Here is a 19,623-nt window from a genome sequence, read left to right as displayed (position 1 = left end):
CCAATGCCCGTGGGTTGTAATCCGATTAGCGACATCCCCAGGAACTTAACGCGCGATGGAGGGAATTAGTGGCAACGGATGGAAGCGATGCACGGGCAGGAGTGAAGGTTTAGCAGCGTTCACACTGCCGTGCTTTGTAGGTGGCACGCACAGGATGCAGCTTTCCGGGCTGCTGGAAATGGCTGGATCTCCCTGGCTCATGATGAAGAGGAGAAGGGGGAGATGGGCTGTATAAGGATTGAGCTGGGGGGAAACACAGATCCAGGAGGTGAGGAAGGATATGGGTCCAAAGAGGATGGATGAACCAGGGACCCTCTCCCAGGTTTCCCTGTAGGGTCCAGCCTAGCTATGGTTGGTCCCTGTTCTGGAAAACTTAGGCAAGGGCAAGTTTTATAGCATTTGTACCCAGGAAATCAGAGAAGATGATTTAAAATGGCTCTTTGTGTCCAAAACACTATCAAAATGCTATGACTTCATGCTAGGGTTTTTGAGCCCACAGTAGACCTTTGTTTTGGAAAAGAAAGTTGCGGAGGCCACGTCCCGCTCTCGACGTGCTGCTTATTTCCCCTGTCCACGGAGCGGCTGGTTTCCTAGTGTAGGAGCAGTGTTGTGGAACAAGGCAGAGACTTCTTGGTGCCTGAGCATAGGTATAATAGATATTTTCATGTTATTTGCTGGCAAAGGAGCTCAGTGGATACCAAGCATCTCTATTTTTCCTCAGCAAACACTTTGTGAGCAATTGTTTATTGAACTTTGTCTGACACCACGGTAGATTTGTGCTGTTGTGGGTTGCTTTGGCTCTGCTGTGTTTTTGAGGCAGTATGAATAAAGCATAAGTGTTGTTCTCTCTCCCTCCCTTTCTCTCTCCCATCCATGTTTTATACAAAGGAAAACAAAGCACTAAGGTCTCAAAACAGCATCTCATGCTGGTGCCTCGTGTTTGTTTTTGGTAGGCAGCCTGCTGGGATAGTTTGGAGTTGTGGAGGTTGATGTTGGTGTCTGGCTGGAAACCGTGTTCCCCGTAAAATCCGGGCTATAGAAATTGCATTCAGAAGTGCTGGAGACTTGCAGAAGCCCCCAGCCAGCAGCCAGGGCTTCTCAATGCACTGGCAGATAAAAGTCTTTTGGGGACACCACCAAAATGAATCCTAATTAGAAATCAGGAGGAGGCAGGGGTCTCTATGGTGGGGAAGGTGGTGCAGCCTTGGTTAGGCTGCTCAGCCTTGTTTGGGGCTGAGCTTAGGAGATATATGAGCCTGTTGGCCAGGCTGGAGAAAAAAGAAATGGCAAATTGGGGGAGCTACAAAAAAGGCCATTGGGAAGGACTGAGCAAATCGGTGCCTCAAGGAGGGTTGCTCTGATAACTCTCTTGAAATATATATGTTCAAATATATAGCAAGGATCCTGTGAAGAGAAAGGGGGCTTATCTATTGCTCAGATCAGATAGGACAAACAATAATGAGCTGAAATAGTGGTATAGATGATTCAGATTAGATGCAAGGAAGAATTTGGAGAATAGGGAAAGACGCTGGACAGCGACCCTGCTCGGCCAAACTGAGAAGGAGATTGTGGGGTTGCCAGTCTTGGAGATTCTTATGAGCAGAGAGGGCAAACCTCTGTCAGGAATGATGTGGTGGAGCCTCCCAAAAAGAGACGAGATGGAGGTCTTTCCCAGCACTGTGATTCCTTGGTTCACTGAGGGACCTGCAAGGAACAGCAGCAGGAATCGCTCATGGAGGGTTTCCATCTCCTTGCAGCTACATGGATTATTTATAGCTATTTTAAGATATATCAGTAGCTGGGAGCTTCATCAGATGGAAGTGCCACTACATTGCTGGAACATATGGCGGAGGCAGTCCCAAAGCCTCTGCAAGCAAAAAGAGACCTGGTGTGTGAATCAAATCACAAATAATAACTATAAAATAAATGGGAGGGGAGATTGGCTTTGCAGAAAGACCCCTGTGTGCAGTCACTTGCCCCTCCACCATGTGATGTTCTTGTCCGTTTGCTGTAGGTGACATGGCCTCATCGCACCTCTTCGACTACGGCTCCTCCATGGCCACAAACGGAGGCGACGCCTCCTTCTACACGTCTCTGATTTCGGATGTCCACTACACCACTCCGCGGGACTCCACCTACTTCACGGGCGTTTATCAGCAGGAGAACAGCCCCATTCCCTGCTTGGGCAGCACGGAAGGGTTTAATGCACTGGGGCATCCTGTTCAAGATGTGACTGGATTTGAGTCCCGCAGCTTGTTTAGCTCAGATTCAGGAATAGAAATGACACCTGCAGAATCTACCGAGGTCGATAAAACCTTAGCTGACCCCATGAAAGTAGAAGCTTATAAATACATGGACATTAGTAGATCAGAAGAAATAAAATACCAAGAAAAGCATAACCCAGACTCAGAAGCTGAGAGCCCAAGCCTTATTGATAAGTATTGTGGAGCATCAGCCAAGGCCGACCAAGCTGCTGAACCTCCAAGGATGGCTTTGGAGGGCGCAAAGACAGCCAAAGAGCAAGATCCTCTTGAAGATGAAAGATTTGGTGATCAGCACAGTGCCTCGGCAGTGACAGCCCCCGTGAAGATCACGCTCACTGAGATAGAAAGTACAGGGGAGCCTGCCAGCAAAGAGACGAGTCCAACCAAACCAGAAACCGGCCTGAAACCAAGCCCCGAGGTGGTTCCAACGGTGACTGTGTCGGAGCCAGAGGATGACAGCCCGGGATCTGTCACACCACCGTCATCTGGCACAGGTAAGTTAACTGTAATGCTCGGTAGCTTTCTTCAATACTGAGTGAATGAATGTGACTGTAACCTCACATTCTGGGAGATGGTTGTGGGTTTGTGTCGTACAGTGTGGACTGAGTCTGTAGGAGTGTGAGCTTCAGGTCATGGGCCTCCATGTCTGAGGTATTTGATGTCTCCACCATGTGGATGTGGTGTCCAGGAAGGGCTCAGGTTGCTTCTGCAACGGGCCCAGTAGGGCTTCTCTCCTCTGCCAAACTGTTAAACTTCATGATGCAGCTCCCCAAGCGAGCACGTGTCGCCCACCCGTATTTCAGTGTTCATAGTGTGCATGGTGGAGCTGAGAAGCCATGGCAGAAGCATGCTTGGACCACGGCACGAGCCATCATTAGCCCCCAGGCATGTCCCTTTAGTCTTGACCAAAGCTTATCTGTCAGCAGTCCTGCAGGCAGAAACACCATGAGCACTGGGAGGACTTGGTTAAGCCTGCAGGCAGACGTGGAGCTTTGCAGCCAGGATATTCATCACTAAGAACAACCTGGTTTTGTCTCCTTGTGGCAAAAAAGCAGCTCAGATCTAGCTCACTCCTTCAGGCGTGGCACGGGCCTGTAGATATCCCTTCTGGATTATCAATTAACTTTGGGAAAAGAAACAGGAGATGAAGCAAGTTGCCTAGAGCCACTCATGGGGTCAGCAGCAGGTCCAGGCTGGCAGAGCCTATTGCCCTGTCACTGTCAGCTCTCTGGTTGCACCCTCTCATTTGAGGTCTCTTGGATGCCCATGCCACCCCCAAAGGAGATGGCTTTTATTTTTCTTTTTGTTTTATGGTTTGCAGAAAATCAAGGGGAATTATTTAAAAAAAAATTACTACTTTTGAAAAATGCTGACCAGGGAAATGCTTTCAGCTCACGTACAGATGGGGCTGGAGGGGCAGGGGAGCAGTTTTCTTCAAAGGCTCCTGATCCTACTGCTGGCAGAGCAGCAGGATTGTGGCACATGTCACAATCTCTCATTTTTGCATTTTCTTGCTATGTGTTTACTGCAGTGGTGCATGGTACCTATTCTTAGTTGCCCATATTATGTACCACTTTCCGCTGCTAAAATATGGAAGTAATGGGACATTTCTACAAGAAATAAAATTGTGCTAAAGAAAACTGAATTTTGAGACGTGAGAGAATTTCAGAAAATTCAGTTTCTAGATCAAAATCTTCAAGCTTCAAAATGAACATTTGCAAGCTGAAATTTTCATTTTTTTTTGGTATCCAGAAACATTTAAAAATCAAATGGGGCTTCCATGCAAAGGCAATTTGGAATTTCAAACTTCACCAGTTCTCACTCTTGAACAACCACCCAATTTCTATCCAAAACTGAGTAGGCATTTACACACTTCTCCAAAAAAAAAGGACATTGAAGGAGTCCCTGGCAGCTGTGAGTTCACACTGCCTGCATTAGCCAGAATTTTTCCATCATATATAGACTTTTAGGCATCCCCCATTTTTCTTCTTTAATTTGACTGGATGATATCACACACTACTTTCAAGTTATTCCATTTTTTTAATATTGATTTGCACCTTTTTTACACTGGAAGGTAATTAGGAACTTCAGGCACCAATTGTTGTTTATTCAGTCCTTAATGGCTCCAGAAGGCCAGTTTCGTGATTGAGGGTAGCTGTTCCTCATAAGAACGGGAGAATATTGTGTGGCTGAGGTTCAAGGCTGCTGCCTTGCCGGGAGGCATCCATGGGCTCGCTGGCATGGGAAGGCTCATGGGTGTCCATATGTTTCCCCCCAGGTGGCAGAAAATGGGACACTTCTGTTCCCAGGGTAAATGTTGTAGCCAAATGCTCTAATCTCCCAGTGTGGACAGAAGTTGGGTGAATTGGGGCAGTGGGTTGTGCCATGCCAAGGGCTGGCGGTCACGCGTACGGCTGGCAGAGCGCCGGGTTAACTCGGCGTAGGTCAACTCGGAGAGGAAATAACGCTGTGCTGTGACACGCGGAGCTTGCTGCAGCCCAGGAAAAGGAGGCAAAGGCCCTTGTTGAGCATGTTTGACTCAACAGCAACGTCCTGGCATCCCGACAGCAGCGCGTCCTGAAAGTTTCCAGCCCAGCTGCTGCTGGTCTCTGTGCAGAGCATCTTTCTGCAGGCAAATGTAGGCGTCAATGAGATGTGCAGGGCTGTGGCAATGGGACCCGGAATGGCAGCTAGGGCCAGGCACTCGTGCTGAGACCGCCTGGGGGACTTGCATTTCTCATCCTGCTCCCAGGGAGATGTGGTGGATGTCCCAGCTTTGGGAATGATACTGGCCAATTGCACATGGCTTTAGGACAGTGAGGAAATTAAACCGCACCTCTGCTCATTTAAAAACACGTGGCTGCATCACTGGTGCTAAAGGTTTTGGCTGTCTTGTGTTTTTGCATGAGGAGATGGGATGTAGTGAAAGGAAAAAAAAAAAGGGCGGGGGGGGGGCAGGAAGGGAAGCTCCAGGATGGAAATGGTTTGGATCAAAGAGGCAAAATGGTTTGGTAGTGTTTTATTCTTAATGCAAGGGTCACAGTACCTGAAGGTTGATCCAACTTGGAGGGTGGCTTAGTCCATTATTCAGAGACTTGCAAACACAGACAATGAGCCCCCAGATTTTCTCCCCCCAATCCCCTGATCCTAGTTGAACCAGACAGGTTGTCTCAGCCTCCTCTTTTCTCTTTATCCTCCCTTTTCTCCTCTTGTTCTGCTGCCTGCTGAACCTTGCTCAGAAATGGGCAGCAATCTCTGAGCAGCCAGCCAATATCTCTGGAGACTTTTAGCTGCTAAACCCCACGAGCAGGCACAAACGGGGAATTTTCCAAGGTTTTGATTGTTAGATTGGCATGTTTTCACCAGGCCAGCACAAGGCACATGCTCCTGGCTCGGCAGCTACGTCTTTGCTAAATTTCCAGCCTGTCTTCCAAATCGTGGCACTTTCAGATATTCCCAGAGTAAATGGCACTCAGTGGTTTTATAATGGGAAAAATGGCTTGCTTTTCTAGCTTTGTTCACAAGGCGCAGCTGAGATAAGAGCAAACACAGAATTTACCCTCTCCTGCCTAAAGGGGGAGGTGGGGGAAAGCCAAAGAAAAATGTATGAACTGTAACTTCTCACCCCAAAAGTTACGACAAAATTATTAGAAACTAAATGTGGGCTGTTAAAATTAGAAGTGCCAGAAACCTGCTGGCTCCTAGGAGCCCCAAGTTTACCCCCAGAAGAGGCACTAACTGGATGAGGAGAAGTAGAGGCTGTTATGTCTAGCCCAAGGCCCCTTTCCTCCTGCTTGACCATTTTCCTAGTTAAAAAAGTCCCATTGCTGTGGTAGTGGCCAGTGTCACCTTGTGGCTCTGCTTCCCCCTTAGTAAGTGGTGCTATTTACCTCTTTTAGTGATACCTGCTGCTTTTTTATAAAGTTTTAAGGAGTATGGACAGGCCGTTATGGTCCTTCATTGGACGGAAGGAGACTTTTCTGTCTGTATCAGCTCTGCTGGGGGCACCTGTGCTGGCTCGAAACCCGTTGCGTCTGTTGCCTGAACACCCCAAAGTTATCGTTTTTAATAACGCTTGTTTTTTCTCCTCTTTTCCTCTCTTCCTGGTGGCAGAACCGTCAGGCTCGGAGTCGCACGGCAAGGGCAGCCTGTCGGAGGACGAGCTCATGAGCGCCATCAAGGAAGCCAAGAGCTTTTCCTTGGAGGGCCCGGAGGCGCCGCGCTCGGCAGCGCCGGCCCTCACGAAGCCGGAGCAGGGGCGGGCGAAGGCCGGGCGCCCCGCCGGGCCCGCGGCCCTCGACCACGACGGCAGCAGCGCCGAGTCGGGCGACTCGGAGATCGAGCTGGTGTCGGAGGACCCGCTGGCGGCCGAGGAGGCGCTGCACTCCAACTACATGACCTTCGGGCACATGGGGGGCCCGCCGCCGTCGCCCGCCTCCCCCTCCATCCAGTACAGCATCCTGCGGGAGGAGCGCGAGGCCGAGCTCGACAGCGAGCTCATCATCGAGTCGTGCGACGCCTCCTCGGCCTCCGAAGAGAGCCCCAAGAGGGAGCACGACTCGCCCCTCATGAAGCCCCGCGTCATGGACATCATCAAGGAGGAGAGCGGCTCGCGGGCCGACCCCTCGGACTACGACATAAGTAAAGCGGCGGAGAGCAGGATGAACAGGGAGAACCTGGCGGACTCCGCGTCCTACCTGAAAAGCTCTTTTGCCGCACCAAAAGCAGGCGCCGAGCCCCCCACCTCGGCTGTCAGCACCGAGGAGCTGAAGGAGAGGGTCACCCTGAAGAAACCCATCGAAGAAACGGTCGTTAACCAAAGCAAAGCGGCTTCCAAGGACTCGGGCAAAAGAAGTCCCTTGGCTTCACCCCTGCTGCCGTTTTTAAACAAGCAGAAAGGTAAATGTAGCGATTTCTGTTCCTAATGGCCATGTTTTCCTGCCAGGAGCGGGGGAGGTTTGGGTGGCACAGGTGGGAGCTGTGATACCAGGTGCCACCAGTGCTGGTGTGTGAGATCCCATGGGGCACATCGCTAAGTGGACCTGAAGCTACCGCAGGAGGGGGATTGGCCCACGGTAATGTAGATGCTCAGACTTGATGGCCCTGTCCGGGGTCCAGGTCGTGTTTGGTCTTGTGAAGGCTTAAATATGCAGACCCTGCTAGCCAGGTGCAACCTTTTTCCAGGACCAAGCAGGGATCCCCCCAACATGTGGCTCACTTGGACCTCAGGGACAAGCAGCAGTAATTGGCGGTTCCTCTCGTGAAATGGCACTCGCCTTGCGCAGCGACACGGTGCAACGGGCGAGCTGGCTCTGCAGCGGGGCTCGCCGTTTTGAGGAGCTTGTAGGAAAAAAAAAAGACTCATTCAGAGGCAGAGCGGGGCTGGGCTGGTTGCTCTGGCTGCTTCTGCCGGCTGGCGCAGCTTGAATGAGTCACTGTGGAGCCGGCTGAACCCCCTCTCCATAATAACGAGGGTTTTGTGTGCGCTCCGGGGCTCTGCGGTGCCCGGCCACGGGCTGCCCTCACAGGGAGCCCGCAATGGGCCACGTCCTTCCAAAAACCCCTCGCCCAGTTTGCCTCCAGGAGGGCCAAGTGGCTCCCACCTAGGGGAGAGTGTTGGGCTTTGGGCTACAATCATCAAATGTGACCGTTTCAGCCATTAATACATCACATTTTGGAGGATGGATTCCAGGCTATTGCTCCACCAGAGAGTCCACGCTGAGGCAGGCAGAGATGCGGGATGCTGAGGCTTCTCTTGCAGTTTGGGGAGGGCACTGTGCACAGTTTTACAAGTAATATATGCGTGTATTTAATTATTTTAAGAACAGTTTGGGCATTTGCAATTTAGCTACCGGCTGCTGCCCTGCAAACCGCAGGGTGAGTGGATAGAGATGGAGGGGGAGGTAACCCCAGGCCTGATTCTTAGAGAGCATCTTTCTCCTCCGCCCACGTGTGCCCGCCCGATGGCCTGGAGCGGTGGCAGGGCTCCGTGGCACATTTTCCAAACGGATTTACCCGGCGCTGTGAACCCAGGCGTGCAAAGCGAGTAAGGAAAACAGCCGGACCTTCAACTAGCGCAATGTGCTGAGGAGCAGGCTGCGAGATCTGCAGCGCAGTAAGGCAGGTGAATGGTAATGCTATTTTGGGGGTGATGAATTAGTGTGTTTATAGGGTGAATAAGCAGCACATGGTTATTGCTCCTCTGTGTGTTTTCCTGCTGGTTCTCCAAGCTCACGGCCTTGCCTGGCACACGTCTCTGCTCTCTTGTGGGCAGGATGGACCCCAACCATTTTTCTCCTCCTTTCTAAACTCCCCTTTTGCAGAACTGGTCTAGGCTCTGCCCAGATTCTGAAAGATAAAGAACTGTTTAAATTTTCGGAAGCTACAATTCCCATTCCCAAGGCATCTTTCCTGCTGTCTGACATGTCCCAGCTGTCCTCTGCATCCTCTGCACTCTGCTGGGCCAAAGACTGATGATTTGGTCTTGGATTTGGGGAGAATATCGCCAGGGCAGCTAAATCTCTACACTGCAGCTTGGAGATTTTAGCTCCTAGTGCAATTTTTCAGGCAGAGACATATTCTTATCAACTGTCTTTGGTGGCAAATCCCTAACTGTGCCTTGAAAGCTCCCCTTTTGGAGGGATCTGCTGCCCTTGGAGGGAGATACTCCTTCCAGCCCATGTGGGCACCTTAAAGAACCTAATCGGAGGATCCAAATGCCTTGTGCCCACTCGCTGAGCCTGGCACAGCTGTGCACAGGGTGCATCCAGCCCCCTTGGGCACACTCAGACTTTTCAGGCTGCCTTTTGCCTTTCTCCTAATTTCGGTTGTTACTGAGACTGATGCTAGCAGAGGGTTGTTCTTGTGTGGTTGTCAGAAAACCCCCATGTGCACGAGCAGCTCCTGCACTGTGTCCTGGTGTGGATGGATGGGCACCAGCTCTAGTTACCTGATTGATGCAGAGAACTGTTTCAGCACATGCTTTTTTCTCTCAGGATGCCCCAGTACCCAACCAAAATGCCTCTGTCCGGGACTGAAATGTGTAAAAGTGTGTCCCTAAATTAGGTGTCAAGCAACTATCTGCTGAGATCAGCCAACCCCTATGAAATCTGCTTTGCTTTTTTAGCAAGAAGGTAGAAATCAGTGTTGTTATATTGATTTTTTTGGTAAAGGTATTTGAATTTGAGGTAAATTTGCCCAGAACTTTTGTGGGACGTTGTGGTTTACTTACATCCTCAGCTCTTGGAGGCATGTGATTAGGCAAGACTCTTAACTTTACCAGGTTTTTGAAAGATATCATTTGCCTTCAGAATTTCAGACTTCCTGAGTGAAGTATGGAAACAAAGGCAAAAATGCAAAGCCTCTCTAAAAGATCAGTACAAAAAAATATATATTTTTAGAAACCATTCCTAAGTGCAGGAGCCCAAAGGATGAAAATTTTAATGATAACAGGGTCCAGTTTATATCACCTTCTAGTCACTGGTGTTTGCTGTGTGGGACACACCGGGTCTGGGTGCCGGTTAAGTTTTGTATTGAAGGTTGAGTATTGGGGGTTTGGCACTGAAGGCTGGGGCTCTCCTGACATGGGAATGGAGAGTTGTTCCTCGCTTGGAGAATTCCCAAGGGCCTGGATTGACTGTGTGAAGCTCATCAGCTGCGTTTCCAAGTCATCGGGGATGAACTGGGGTGGGGAGATGCATTAAGCAGCCTGACGAGACCAGAGCTGCCCTTTGGGACCCACCAAGCTCCATCAGGCTGGAGCTTCACCAGTGGTCAGGGAAATAACCAGCTCACCACCGGCTAGGACAAGGACGAGGAATTATCATCATTATAACCTTCTATCATGAAGGTAATACTAACAGGATGGTGGTGCTTTTGACAGCCAGTGTCACATCGTTCCCTGGGTTAGTAGCCGGGCATATGTCATTTAAAAGTGCTCAGCCATCAGCTTCACATGCAGGTGTTCACTGTTTCACACGGTGGTCGTGGAATTCACTTGGAAAGATTTTTTACCCCAGTTCATGCTGCTGAACACCCGTTGGGTGCTTGTTTGGAGGCTTTGCCCTGGGCTGCTGAGGCAGAATCGATTTTGAGCTCCCAGCCCGTGGATTCGATGGAGAAGCTGCACCCTGTGACATCGCAGCTCGATCCGATCCCCTTGCAGCCTGCGGCCGTGTCGGAAATGGATAACTCCCTCGGAGATCCTTCGGGTGGACACGGATAACTCCCTCGGAGATCCTTTCCTCTAATCTGTCGTTGCCCCCCACCAAAGCGACGTGGAGCACAGCAAGTGGCGCCTGGTTGGCGCAGTGATAACTCCGCGTCTCCGCTTAATGTCTGTTGCCATCCAGTGGCAATGATAGAAACGGGCAGTCGCGTCCTGCTTCCATTTTGCTTGGGAACCACCGTGTTTTGGAGGAGCGGAGCTGTTCCCTGCCCTTGGCACGAAGCAGCCTCACTCTTCTGCAAGACCAGAGCCACTGGCTTCCTCGTGGTGACACGTGTGACGCATTGGCCACAGCAGCGTTGCCGCTGCCTCCGTGACCTGCCAATTCCCTTGTGTCCTGGCAGGGAGAAAGGGAGAGCAGGGCTGCAGGGAGACACTTGCTGCTCAGCTGCCATCGCCCCTATATCTCTCCTGCCACCTCCTCCCAGAAGGGGAAACAACCCCTACACAGCCCCTTGGGCTGTGGCTCTGCAGGAAGGACGTTGAAAAGTCTTTATTATTTTTCTTTCTTTATATATATTATATATGTATATACATATAAAACCACATGGAGTTGATTAATGATTCATTTCTTCCAGTAGCTGTAAAAAGGAATGTGTATTTTTAGGTGTGTTCTAAAAAAGTGCCTGTCTTGCAATAGCTCCCATTTTCACAAAGTGTGGATAATAATAATACAACCTCTGCCATCCTTTACCTTGCACAGCTCTGGTGATATCTAGGCAACCAGCTGGGCTTGCACATGGGTTAGACCTGTCAGAAAGGTCAGAACAGACCTGCTGTCCTGAGCAAGTGCCTCATTTTGCCCCAGGTAGTTTGCAAGAAGCCAGGAGGAACTCACAGTTCAGTTCCCAGAAATGCTGCAGTGTACAAATGTGCAAGCGCTGCCCATTTATAGGACTTTTTGTAGGATTTTTGTTTTTCAACCAGCTTTGCACTGAGACTTTTGTTTGCTTGTTTTCATTTCGGTTCTGGCAGACCTGTTTGGGTGGCTGGCCAGGCCTTCGTGCATGAAGTTTGCTGTGAGTGCCTCTTGCAGGCTCTTGGCCATCCTCCCATCCACTGTCTGCAGTGGCACCTGCCATGGGAAGGAAGGGGAGGACAGCGAGGGTCTCTGCTGGAAATACTGCAGCCCTGAGACTTGTTAGACTAGCGCAGATGGCTGGTTCTGAACCTCGAGGAGCAAGCAGAGTTATAGAGATAGGTGTAATACAGATAGGTGTGGAAGCACCCTCTGGTCTCAAAACCTTCCCCAGGCTCCTGTTCTGCGCTGTCCCAGCAATGGTTCTTGGTGGTGAGTTCCTGTATCCACACGGTTCTGTCTGTGGTTTCACCATGACGTTTTTAACTGCAAAATAATAACGAAAAATAGGTAGAGTGTCGCTGCTGTTATCACTTCAGCCGTAAATGTTGCCTCTGGCATTACATCAACTGACTTCTGCCCTAAGGGGTGCATTGTTCTCTACATTTACTTTTTTCTTCTTTATTTTCTGGTGAAATGCAGGGTAGGGAAAGGCAACCCCAGCCCTGGTGCCATGCGGCTGTGCTGTCAGCTGCACACTAGATGGCACAACCAGCAGTGCCTGGCTCCGAGCAGGTTCCAAGCTCCTATAAAATTCATCATATAAAACACATCCTCCTGCCATGCAGTCCTGCATCTCTCTGCTGTGAGGTGTTCTGGCTCACCTACCCTCTGACAGGTTGTTTTAAACCCTTAGTCTCCTCAATATTTCAGAGGAGTGTGTCCTTGCTGCACATTCATGACCACTCCGCCCCTAAACACGCAGAGGGGGCATCAAGGCATGCGGCCTGGTACACCTACATGGCAGCCTAATGTCCCCTAGGCTGTGTCACAAGCCACAGTGAGGACCACGTCTAGCTCTGGGGTGGCACCAGAAGGAGCCCCGCGCTCACGAGCGCCTTCCCTGCCTGCCCGGCACCTCCTGCGCCGCGCCGTGATCTCGCAGCGAGGCTTGACGTGGCCTCGCACGAGCAGCCGGGGCCTTTTCACTGCAACCTCTGTGTCTACCTCTGCTCGTTGCCATGGAGAAGCTGCTTGAACGCAATTTCCAAAGGGAATTGTGTTTTCCACAGAGGTCTGGGAGGGGCCTCGGTGATGCTGAATGTTTTTTGATGGGCGTCGCGTTGTCTGCCGTGGCCCTGGCGTGTTCCTGCTTTGGAGGAGTCACTGGTGAGGTGTCTTTCCGAGGGAGGTGGGTGCTTGGTGGCAGGATTTAGCAATACGAGGCTCACTGCTCGTCTGCAAGCTTCCGACAGGCTGGCTCTGCAACCAGCAGCAAGCCAGGCTGAGCTGTAAGCATAAGGTAATGTTAGTTTAATATTTGAGTGCCATCTGCTGTAAGTGCCTCCATACTTCAGCCCATCTGTCTTGCTCGTCTCAGTTTGCTTTTTATAGGGCTCCGGTAGCTCCACGTCCTTTGGGAAGTCCCTGCTTGGAAAAGGAGTGATGGAAAGGGGCTTCCTGCCCCAGATCGGAGCAGGCTGTGCCCCAGTTTGCACCTGGACAGCTGGCCTAGAGAGGTAAAAACTTGAATTTGAGCCTGTCTTTGGTATGAACTAGAGAGTGAATCTCTGTGTGCTGCTTCCCATGTGGAAAAAATTTAGGTTAGAAGGGACTTCTGGAAGCCTCTGGTTCTACCCCTTGTTCAAAAAAGTTGCATCAGGTTGATCAGGGCTTCATCAAATTGTCCATCTTCTGGGCAATGGCAGAGGTTCGTGTGCAGCTGGTAGCAAATCCTCTGAATCCAATTGGGTTCCCAGAGCCACCTCAGTGCCAGGAGCTTCAGACGAACAAGCAGAGTCAGGTACAGAAAAGATGCAATGCAAGAGAGCCCCATGGAGAGCAGGGCTGCCAGGGACTTCGCAAGATCCAGAGATCTCATCTGCTGGCCCACAGCCAGGATCAGCTGTAAATTGTTCTTGACAGATGCTTGTTGCTTGTTTGGGAAGGCCTCTGTCCACATCTCCTCCAGCTCTCGGATGTCTATCAAAATCACAGATTCACACAATGGTTGAGGTTGGCAGGGACCTCTAGGGATCATCTAGTCCAACCCCTGCTCCAGCAGGGACACCCAGAGCACAGGGCACAGGGCGGCATCCAGGCAGGTTGGAAGATCTCCAGAGAAGGAGACTCCACAGCCTCTCTGGGCAGCCTGTGCCAGGGCTCTGGCACCCTAATCACAAAATGGTTGTCACTCTCTCCTCAACCTGCCGTGCTTCAATTTGAATGACTCCTGGTCACCTTTTCTGACCCTCTAGGGCCCCTCAAAAAGTGAAGGAAAAAAAAGAGGCAGATTTAATGAAAGTGTCAGTGGCAGGCAGCTAGAAGTGAGTGGTAATTTCCTCACTTTATAGTTTTATATCAGGAATTTGTGTTTCTTTTGTAATTTCTTGATCGTGTGGGAGGTTTTTTCTCATCAAAGGCTTCTTGAGTTCCATCTACCTTGCGATTTTGCTTTTGCTCCCATTCAAAGAGTCAAAAAAGTGCCTCTGAACATGTTATAGGACAGAAACATCAAGCTGTGATGACAGGGATCCTGCAGGCGACACATTCACCTCTTCCTAGGCTCTTGAGCTGGAGACTTTGAATGGCCAGGACAGCGTGGTCCTAGATGCTCACTGCGGCTGCTGTAATTTAAGTTATGAATGATGGTTTGCATGAGCTTCCTTCCATGTGAGAGGAAGGGGTCCTCAGGCTCCTTGTCCACCTTTTCCCCCATTTAATGACTCTTGTGCACATACCCATGCTGTGTGCAAACCAGATTTTCTGGCAGCTTTTCTTCTCTGCCACTCGCTGGGATCAGTATCTGCCAGGAGCAGTGATGCAGTCTCCTGATCGGTGCAATCCATCTACACCAACGCGTCTCCTTGAAGTGACCTTCAGAGCTGTCTCAGTAAGTCCCAAGCCATTCGAATCCCAGCTTGTTTCCATAGTCTGAACGTTTTGACCCGTTTCAGCGTCTGTCCCCTCCCTTGATTTTGGGTTGTGCTCAGGAAAACTTCTCTCTACTTGTTGGGCAAGTCCAAACTTACAAAGCAGAGATGTGAGATTGCCTGCAGTGCTTGCAGTGCCTGATGCTTCAGAAGGGCTTCAAAATTTTGTGTACGTTAATGTAGGATGATTGTGCATCTTTCAGGACTGTCACCAATCCCAGCGCCTCTGTGTGAGCTACCTACAGCAGCTATAAAAATGTATAGGCCTTATCCTTCCGATGTAATGTATCTTCCCCTTAAGAGCAAAGGACTGGCCTTGAAGTCTCATGTCAAGGCAGAGCACTCAGAAACAGATATATAGACATTTCTGCTAGATGTGGCACAGTCTAAATGTTTCTGTCAAGATTATATCCTGACTGGTGAAAAATAGCACAGAGGTTCTTGTTTGGTTATACACGGGAGTCAGACTGTTATGTAAAATGTTTTAAATATCCAAGCCTGTTAAGCCATGAAGGACAAGGTCTAGGCCAAGTGCAGCAAGTGAGTGGATATCTGCATGCAAACAGAAACCTACTGAAACCGGGTCTAAGGAAGAGTAAGGTTTTGTGCACAGTGCCGCTCACTGCGAGCAGAGAGCCGCCCTGCTTGCAAACCTGTCACTTGATTTATTTTCCTGTTCATTTAGAAAGAAAGAAGAAAAAGGGTGAGTAGGGGGGAAAAAAACAAGCAAAGAATTGCTGACAGCTCAGGCATATTTTGGAAGCTAAAATCTTGAGGCTGCGCCTCATTCAATGTCTCAGTGATCGATGACTCAGCTTTTGTGCAAGCAGTTTTTTTTTTTTAAGGCCAACTTGCTTATCATGGCTGTGACAATGACAATCTGGTCTGGAAAAAAATGTTGTTGTTGTTGTTTTTTTCATATGCCTTGACATAGTGATGCTTTGCCTGGGTAATCAAGGAAGACCCCAGAGATTTCTTATTGACACAGAAATCTAATATTTATTGATCGCTCTTTGGTGGCTGACACAATGGGCAGTAAGAAGAGATGTTTATTCTGGGCATACAGGAGAAAAAAAAGAAAAAAGAAAAAAAAGACCTTTGTGTATTAGGAAGGGGCAAAGTTATGCCATCAACAAGACTATTTTCCAAATGGTGCCAAAGTTTTCTCCATAATAATGCATGCTTTTAGCTCTGAAGGTGTTTTGTGAAGTTTATAATATGAATTTGGAGAAGGAGGAAAAATCAAAGTGAACCTTTTTGGTTTTATTGAAAGAAAGAGTTGACAACTAATGCAAAATTGTAGCAAATCTAGTGTTTTTCAGGGAACTTGGAGACTATCGTGTTTGCCTACTTGCCAGAAATAGTGCTTCTGAGCCACTGGAATGCTCTCTGAGTTGGGAATCACAGATTTTGACCGGTTTTATCAGTCAATTCAAACCTAGAGTTTGAGCTCGTTTCAGGATAGATTAAATTTTATGAGTAAGGTCTGATGCTATAGAATGAGCCACCAGCTCTCAATAAGAGGTGAAAGATAAACTTTTGAACGTCTCAGCCTGGGTTTTTGACTGAATAGAAGGACTTGAGCCTAAATCAGGGTAGCTTTGCCCTCAACGCCTTTGGATACTAGGCAGAATGTGGATTTCCTTGAAATATGTTGTTCATCTGGTAGCCTACATGAGGTTAAAGCATTTGCCTGATTTGCAGTCTTGGATCTGGGATGTGTGATGGGAGCTCCCTACCACTGGGAATAAAACCTGGAGGTGGGTATTGATTTTACCAATGTTTTCCCTTGAAGCTGTCTTTGACAATACAATATTTGTTGAAAACAAAAGGTATTTTTAATGTTTTCTTTAGGAGCTGCTATGCTTATGTGAATCCAGAGAAACACAGAAAACAAGAGGTGCAGAATGATTCTACTATTCAAATGGCTTTTTTCAGCTAAAGAAAAAACAATATCTGATATTTTTGTTATTTTAAGTCTCAACTTTATCTTGATTACGATTTTTAAAAAATTTTTGTTCTGCAGTTTTTTCTAACTCTACCTTCTACCCAGTTTTCCCCACTGTTTTCTGCAGAGAAATTTCCTCCGTTTTCCCTCTGGCTCTGATGGCAGCTCGCTGGCTATCTGGGAACTATAAGAAAGCCTAGCAATGAATGAGGTCATTCCATGTTTTGCTTTCACAGCATTTCATTTCTGTGTGAGGAACACAAACAAGTACGAGGAGAAAAAAAAAGTTAAAATAAGAAGTCAAGCTGATTTATCTGGAGCTGAGTGTGAGAGATGGAGTAATAGTTTGCATGGCCACAATCTTTAGCTTCCATGACATGTCTGTCAGATGCTTGTCTGGCCATGGTGGGCACATTTGGTGGTGTCCAGGTTGTTTAGATCAGCTTGAGTGATGAAAATTTAGTTTTTGTCATTTTGGCATGATGATAAGTTTCTGAAGCGTTGCAAGTTTGAGAGGCTCCATCTGAGCATCACTTAAAAACAAAAACAAAAAAATAGGCATGCAAAGACCTTCCTGCTTCTGAAACAGGCATTTCTCCATTCAGGAGGGCTGAGAATTCACCTCCCGCATGCAGGACATGAAGGATTAGTGCTTTGAAAACTGTTTTATGCCACAGTGACTATTTCAAAGAGAAAAAAAACTGCCAGTTGAGCTGGCCTAGGTCAAAGGCCTTTTGCTTTCTGAGAAGCATCATTTAGGATCCATCTTGTTTGCAGCTCCAGCTTGGTCTACATCTGTGCACTGAAGGTGCTTTGGTACCACACACAAACCATTTTATTTGGAGTCAGTCTCTTCCAGAGGCTTCAGCTCATGCTGGAGCTTTTGTGCTCCTCGGCTCCCTCTTTTGTAACACGGATCTTCTGTTGCAAGTTTATTCACGGTTCATGTGGAAATAATCCATATAATCCACCACGCGGTTCATGGGAGTTCATTACAGTGAGACGTGACCTCAGAAGTCCCCTAGAGCTGGGGTAACTTGAGAGGAGCAAGTTACAGGTGATCAAGAAGAGGAACAAGAATACAAATAACCAGTGTTACCTTTCAAAAAAACATGTGTTAGGGAGAGGGAAGGCTCTTGAGGCACCAAAATTGCCATCCTGCTGGCTGCTTGCCTTAAGGGTTTGACTTAAGAGTTGGACCATAAGGATTGCCAGCTAAAGTAGGGACCTTGGTAAAGGTTGTCCCCTTTCAAACCGGATCCTGAAGACTAATTTATCAGTGAAACAGCTTTTGATGTTGCTACATCCTTTGTTTAGAGAGCTGTGAACATGCTGGAGCTGCCAACTTCGTACAAATGAGCAGAACATTTTTTTTTCTTGCCTTTGAATACAAGGTGCGATGAGATTGCAGAATTTAAGGGAAGAAAATATGTAGATTCCCAAGGTCTGATCAATCCTGGCTCACAGAGTGCTGTCAGCAGAGGCAGACATCATTTAATCAGGGTTTTCTGAGCCATCGCTTTTAGAAATACTGCCTGTTCCTTAGAGAGGCAGGGGGACATTACTGCATACATCCTAATGAAAAGCTGATAACATCCACAAAACAAAGTCTGTATCTGGGCAACCAGCAAGGAACAGGATACGTGAGCTTATAGAAAAGCCACTGGAGATTAATAGTCGAGATTTGTGAAGGTTGCTTTGCAGGCTAAGGCACCATTGAAACAAAAGCAGCTGTGCTTCCTTGCTCGGGTCGGGTGCAGGAGCTTTTCCAAAGCATGGAGGTCAGTCCTGGAAGGAAGGGAATGGGCTGTGTTGGTTGCTCATCTTGTACATCTGCACTGAAGCTGCTGGAGCTTTGCAGCTGCTGAAACACTCAGACTAGGTACAGCTTTAGCCAAGAGCTAAAGGTTTACAGCTCCAAGCAGGGAGTTGTAAAGAGAGGGATTTAATAAAAACCACGGTGGCAATTCTGCCTTCTGAAATGAGCACTCACCTACAGGTGTTCTTTTCACAGACGGTCCCTGCAGCTGGATGTTGCAGCTGGATGTGATGTGCTGACTGCTGCGTGGTGCTCTCAGACGTGCTAATTGCACGTACAAATTAGGTCAGAAGATGCACGTGCAGTAATGCTGGGCATCCCAGAGAAGCAGCCCCCATTCCTTGCAGGAGAAGGGCCTGGGAAGCGTGATATCGGGGGGATGAAGTAAAGATGGCTCAGTCTCAGTAACAACAGTTAAGGCTACGTGTTTTTTCCGTGCTTGGAGCCTCAGTCTTTGCAGCACTGCAGGCTGGCAGAGTGTAGCAGTCCAACCCTCTGCATGCAGGGAGAAAGGAGCTGATGTTATCTTTGTGTTAGGTTGGTGAAACAGAGGCACCCTCGTCTTAAGACTTATGGCCCCTTTGCCTTGGAAAGCTGGTGAGCAACGGGCTAAGCGAGACTCCCTAATTTATTATACAATCACTTAATTGAGTGAGAGGAATTGACTTCCATCAGACAACGCCAGGAGTGCCCAACGGAGCTGGGAAATGATGGGCACATCTTGGAATGCTCGGCCTGTGAAATGATCCTTAGTGCCTATTAATTGACCCTTTACATCTTGTAGATCTCTGTACCAAGAAGATGGGTTTCCCTGTTGCTCGAAGCGAGGGCGAGCGAGGGGCTGGGTATTGGCCATTTCCACGGTGCTTCCCTGTAGCTGCAGTGATGGGCTTTCCATTTATAGCTGCTCCTCCGCGAGCAGCGGCGAAGGGGAGATTATGTTGCAACGAAGCTTAAATGGAGAAAAGAGCCAAAGAACCGATCCTGCTAAGTGCCAAAGCTGCTTTGAAAGATGCTTAATGGTGCTGAATTATTCATTGAGCTGGCTGGGCAAACTGACTTTGCAGAAGGAAATAAAGGAGGGCACAGGAAGGTGAATTTCAAACAACGGCCAAATGCCCAAGTGTCACAGATTGAAGAATCCGATCCAGGGTCCCATTTGTTATGAGGCCCCTGCGTCTTGCTGGTGTGAGCCCTTCCTAAGGGCAGGACCACAGCCCTTCCCAAAGCTGATTCCTTTGGAGACACTTGGTCTCTGGTGGTGCCTGCAGACCTCTATTAGCTCACAGGGCCAGGGGAGCCCTTCCCTTTGGGGAACAGTCTCCCAGCCAACAGCAGGGCAAGCAGGAGCTGTTTGAGGCCAGAGGCAACTGAGATATAGCGAGGAGAAGTCATGAAGTCTCAAGGATTAGCT

At 48.8% G+C, this 19,623-nt stretch overlaps 1 protein-coding gene across 1 annotated transcript in view; it reads left to right on the top strand.

The window, feature by feature from the left end:
- The first annotated feature begins 2,018 nt into the window (after positions 1-2,018).
- Positions 2,019-19,623, top strand: part of RTN1 (reticulon 1) — a 47,182-nt gene continuing 29,577 nt past the window's right edge. The window contains exons 1-2 of the mRNA XM_088539310.1: positions 2,019-2,758; positions 6,378-7,163. Of these exons, the coding sequence (XP_088395436.1) occupies positions 2,020-2,758; positions 6,378-7,163 (1,525 nt within the window). The 5' untranslated portion in view covers position 2,019. The remainder of the gene's footprint in view (positions 2,759-6,377; positions 7,164-19,623) is intronic.

The sequence above is a fragment of the Tinamus guttatus genome, unplaced genomic scaffold (assembly GCF_059628265.1).
Source record: "Tinamus guttatus ecotype Peru unplaced genomic scaffold, ASM5962826v1 Tinamus_guttatus_pri_ptg000048l, whole genome shotgun sequence".
In the NCBI taxonomy this organism is placed as follows: domain Eukaryota; kingdom Metazoa; phylum Chordata; class Aves; order Tinamiformes; family Tinamidae; genus Tinamus; species Tinamus guttatus.
Note: the sequence above shows the minus strand (reverse complement) of the source record. Positions and strands in the feature narration are given on the sequence as shown.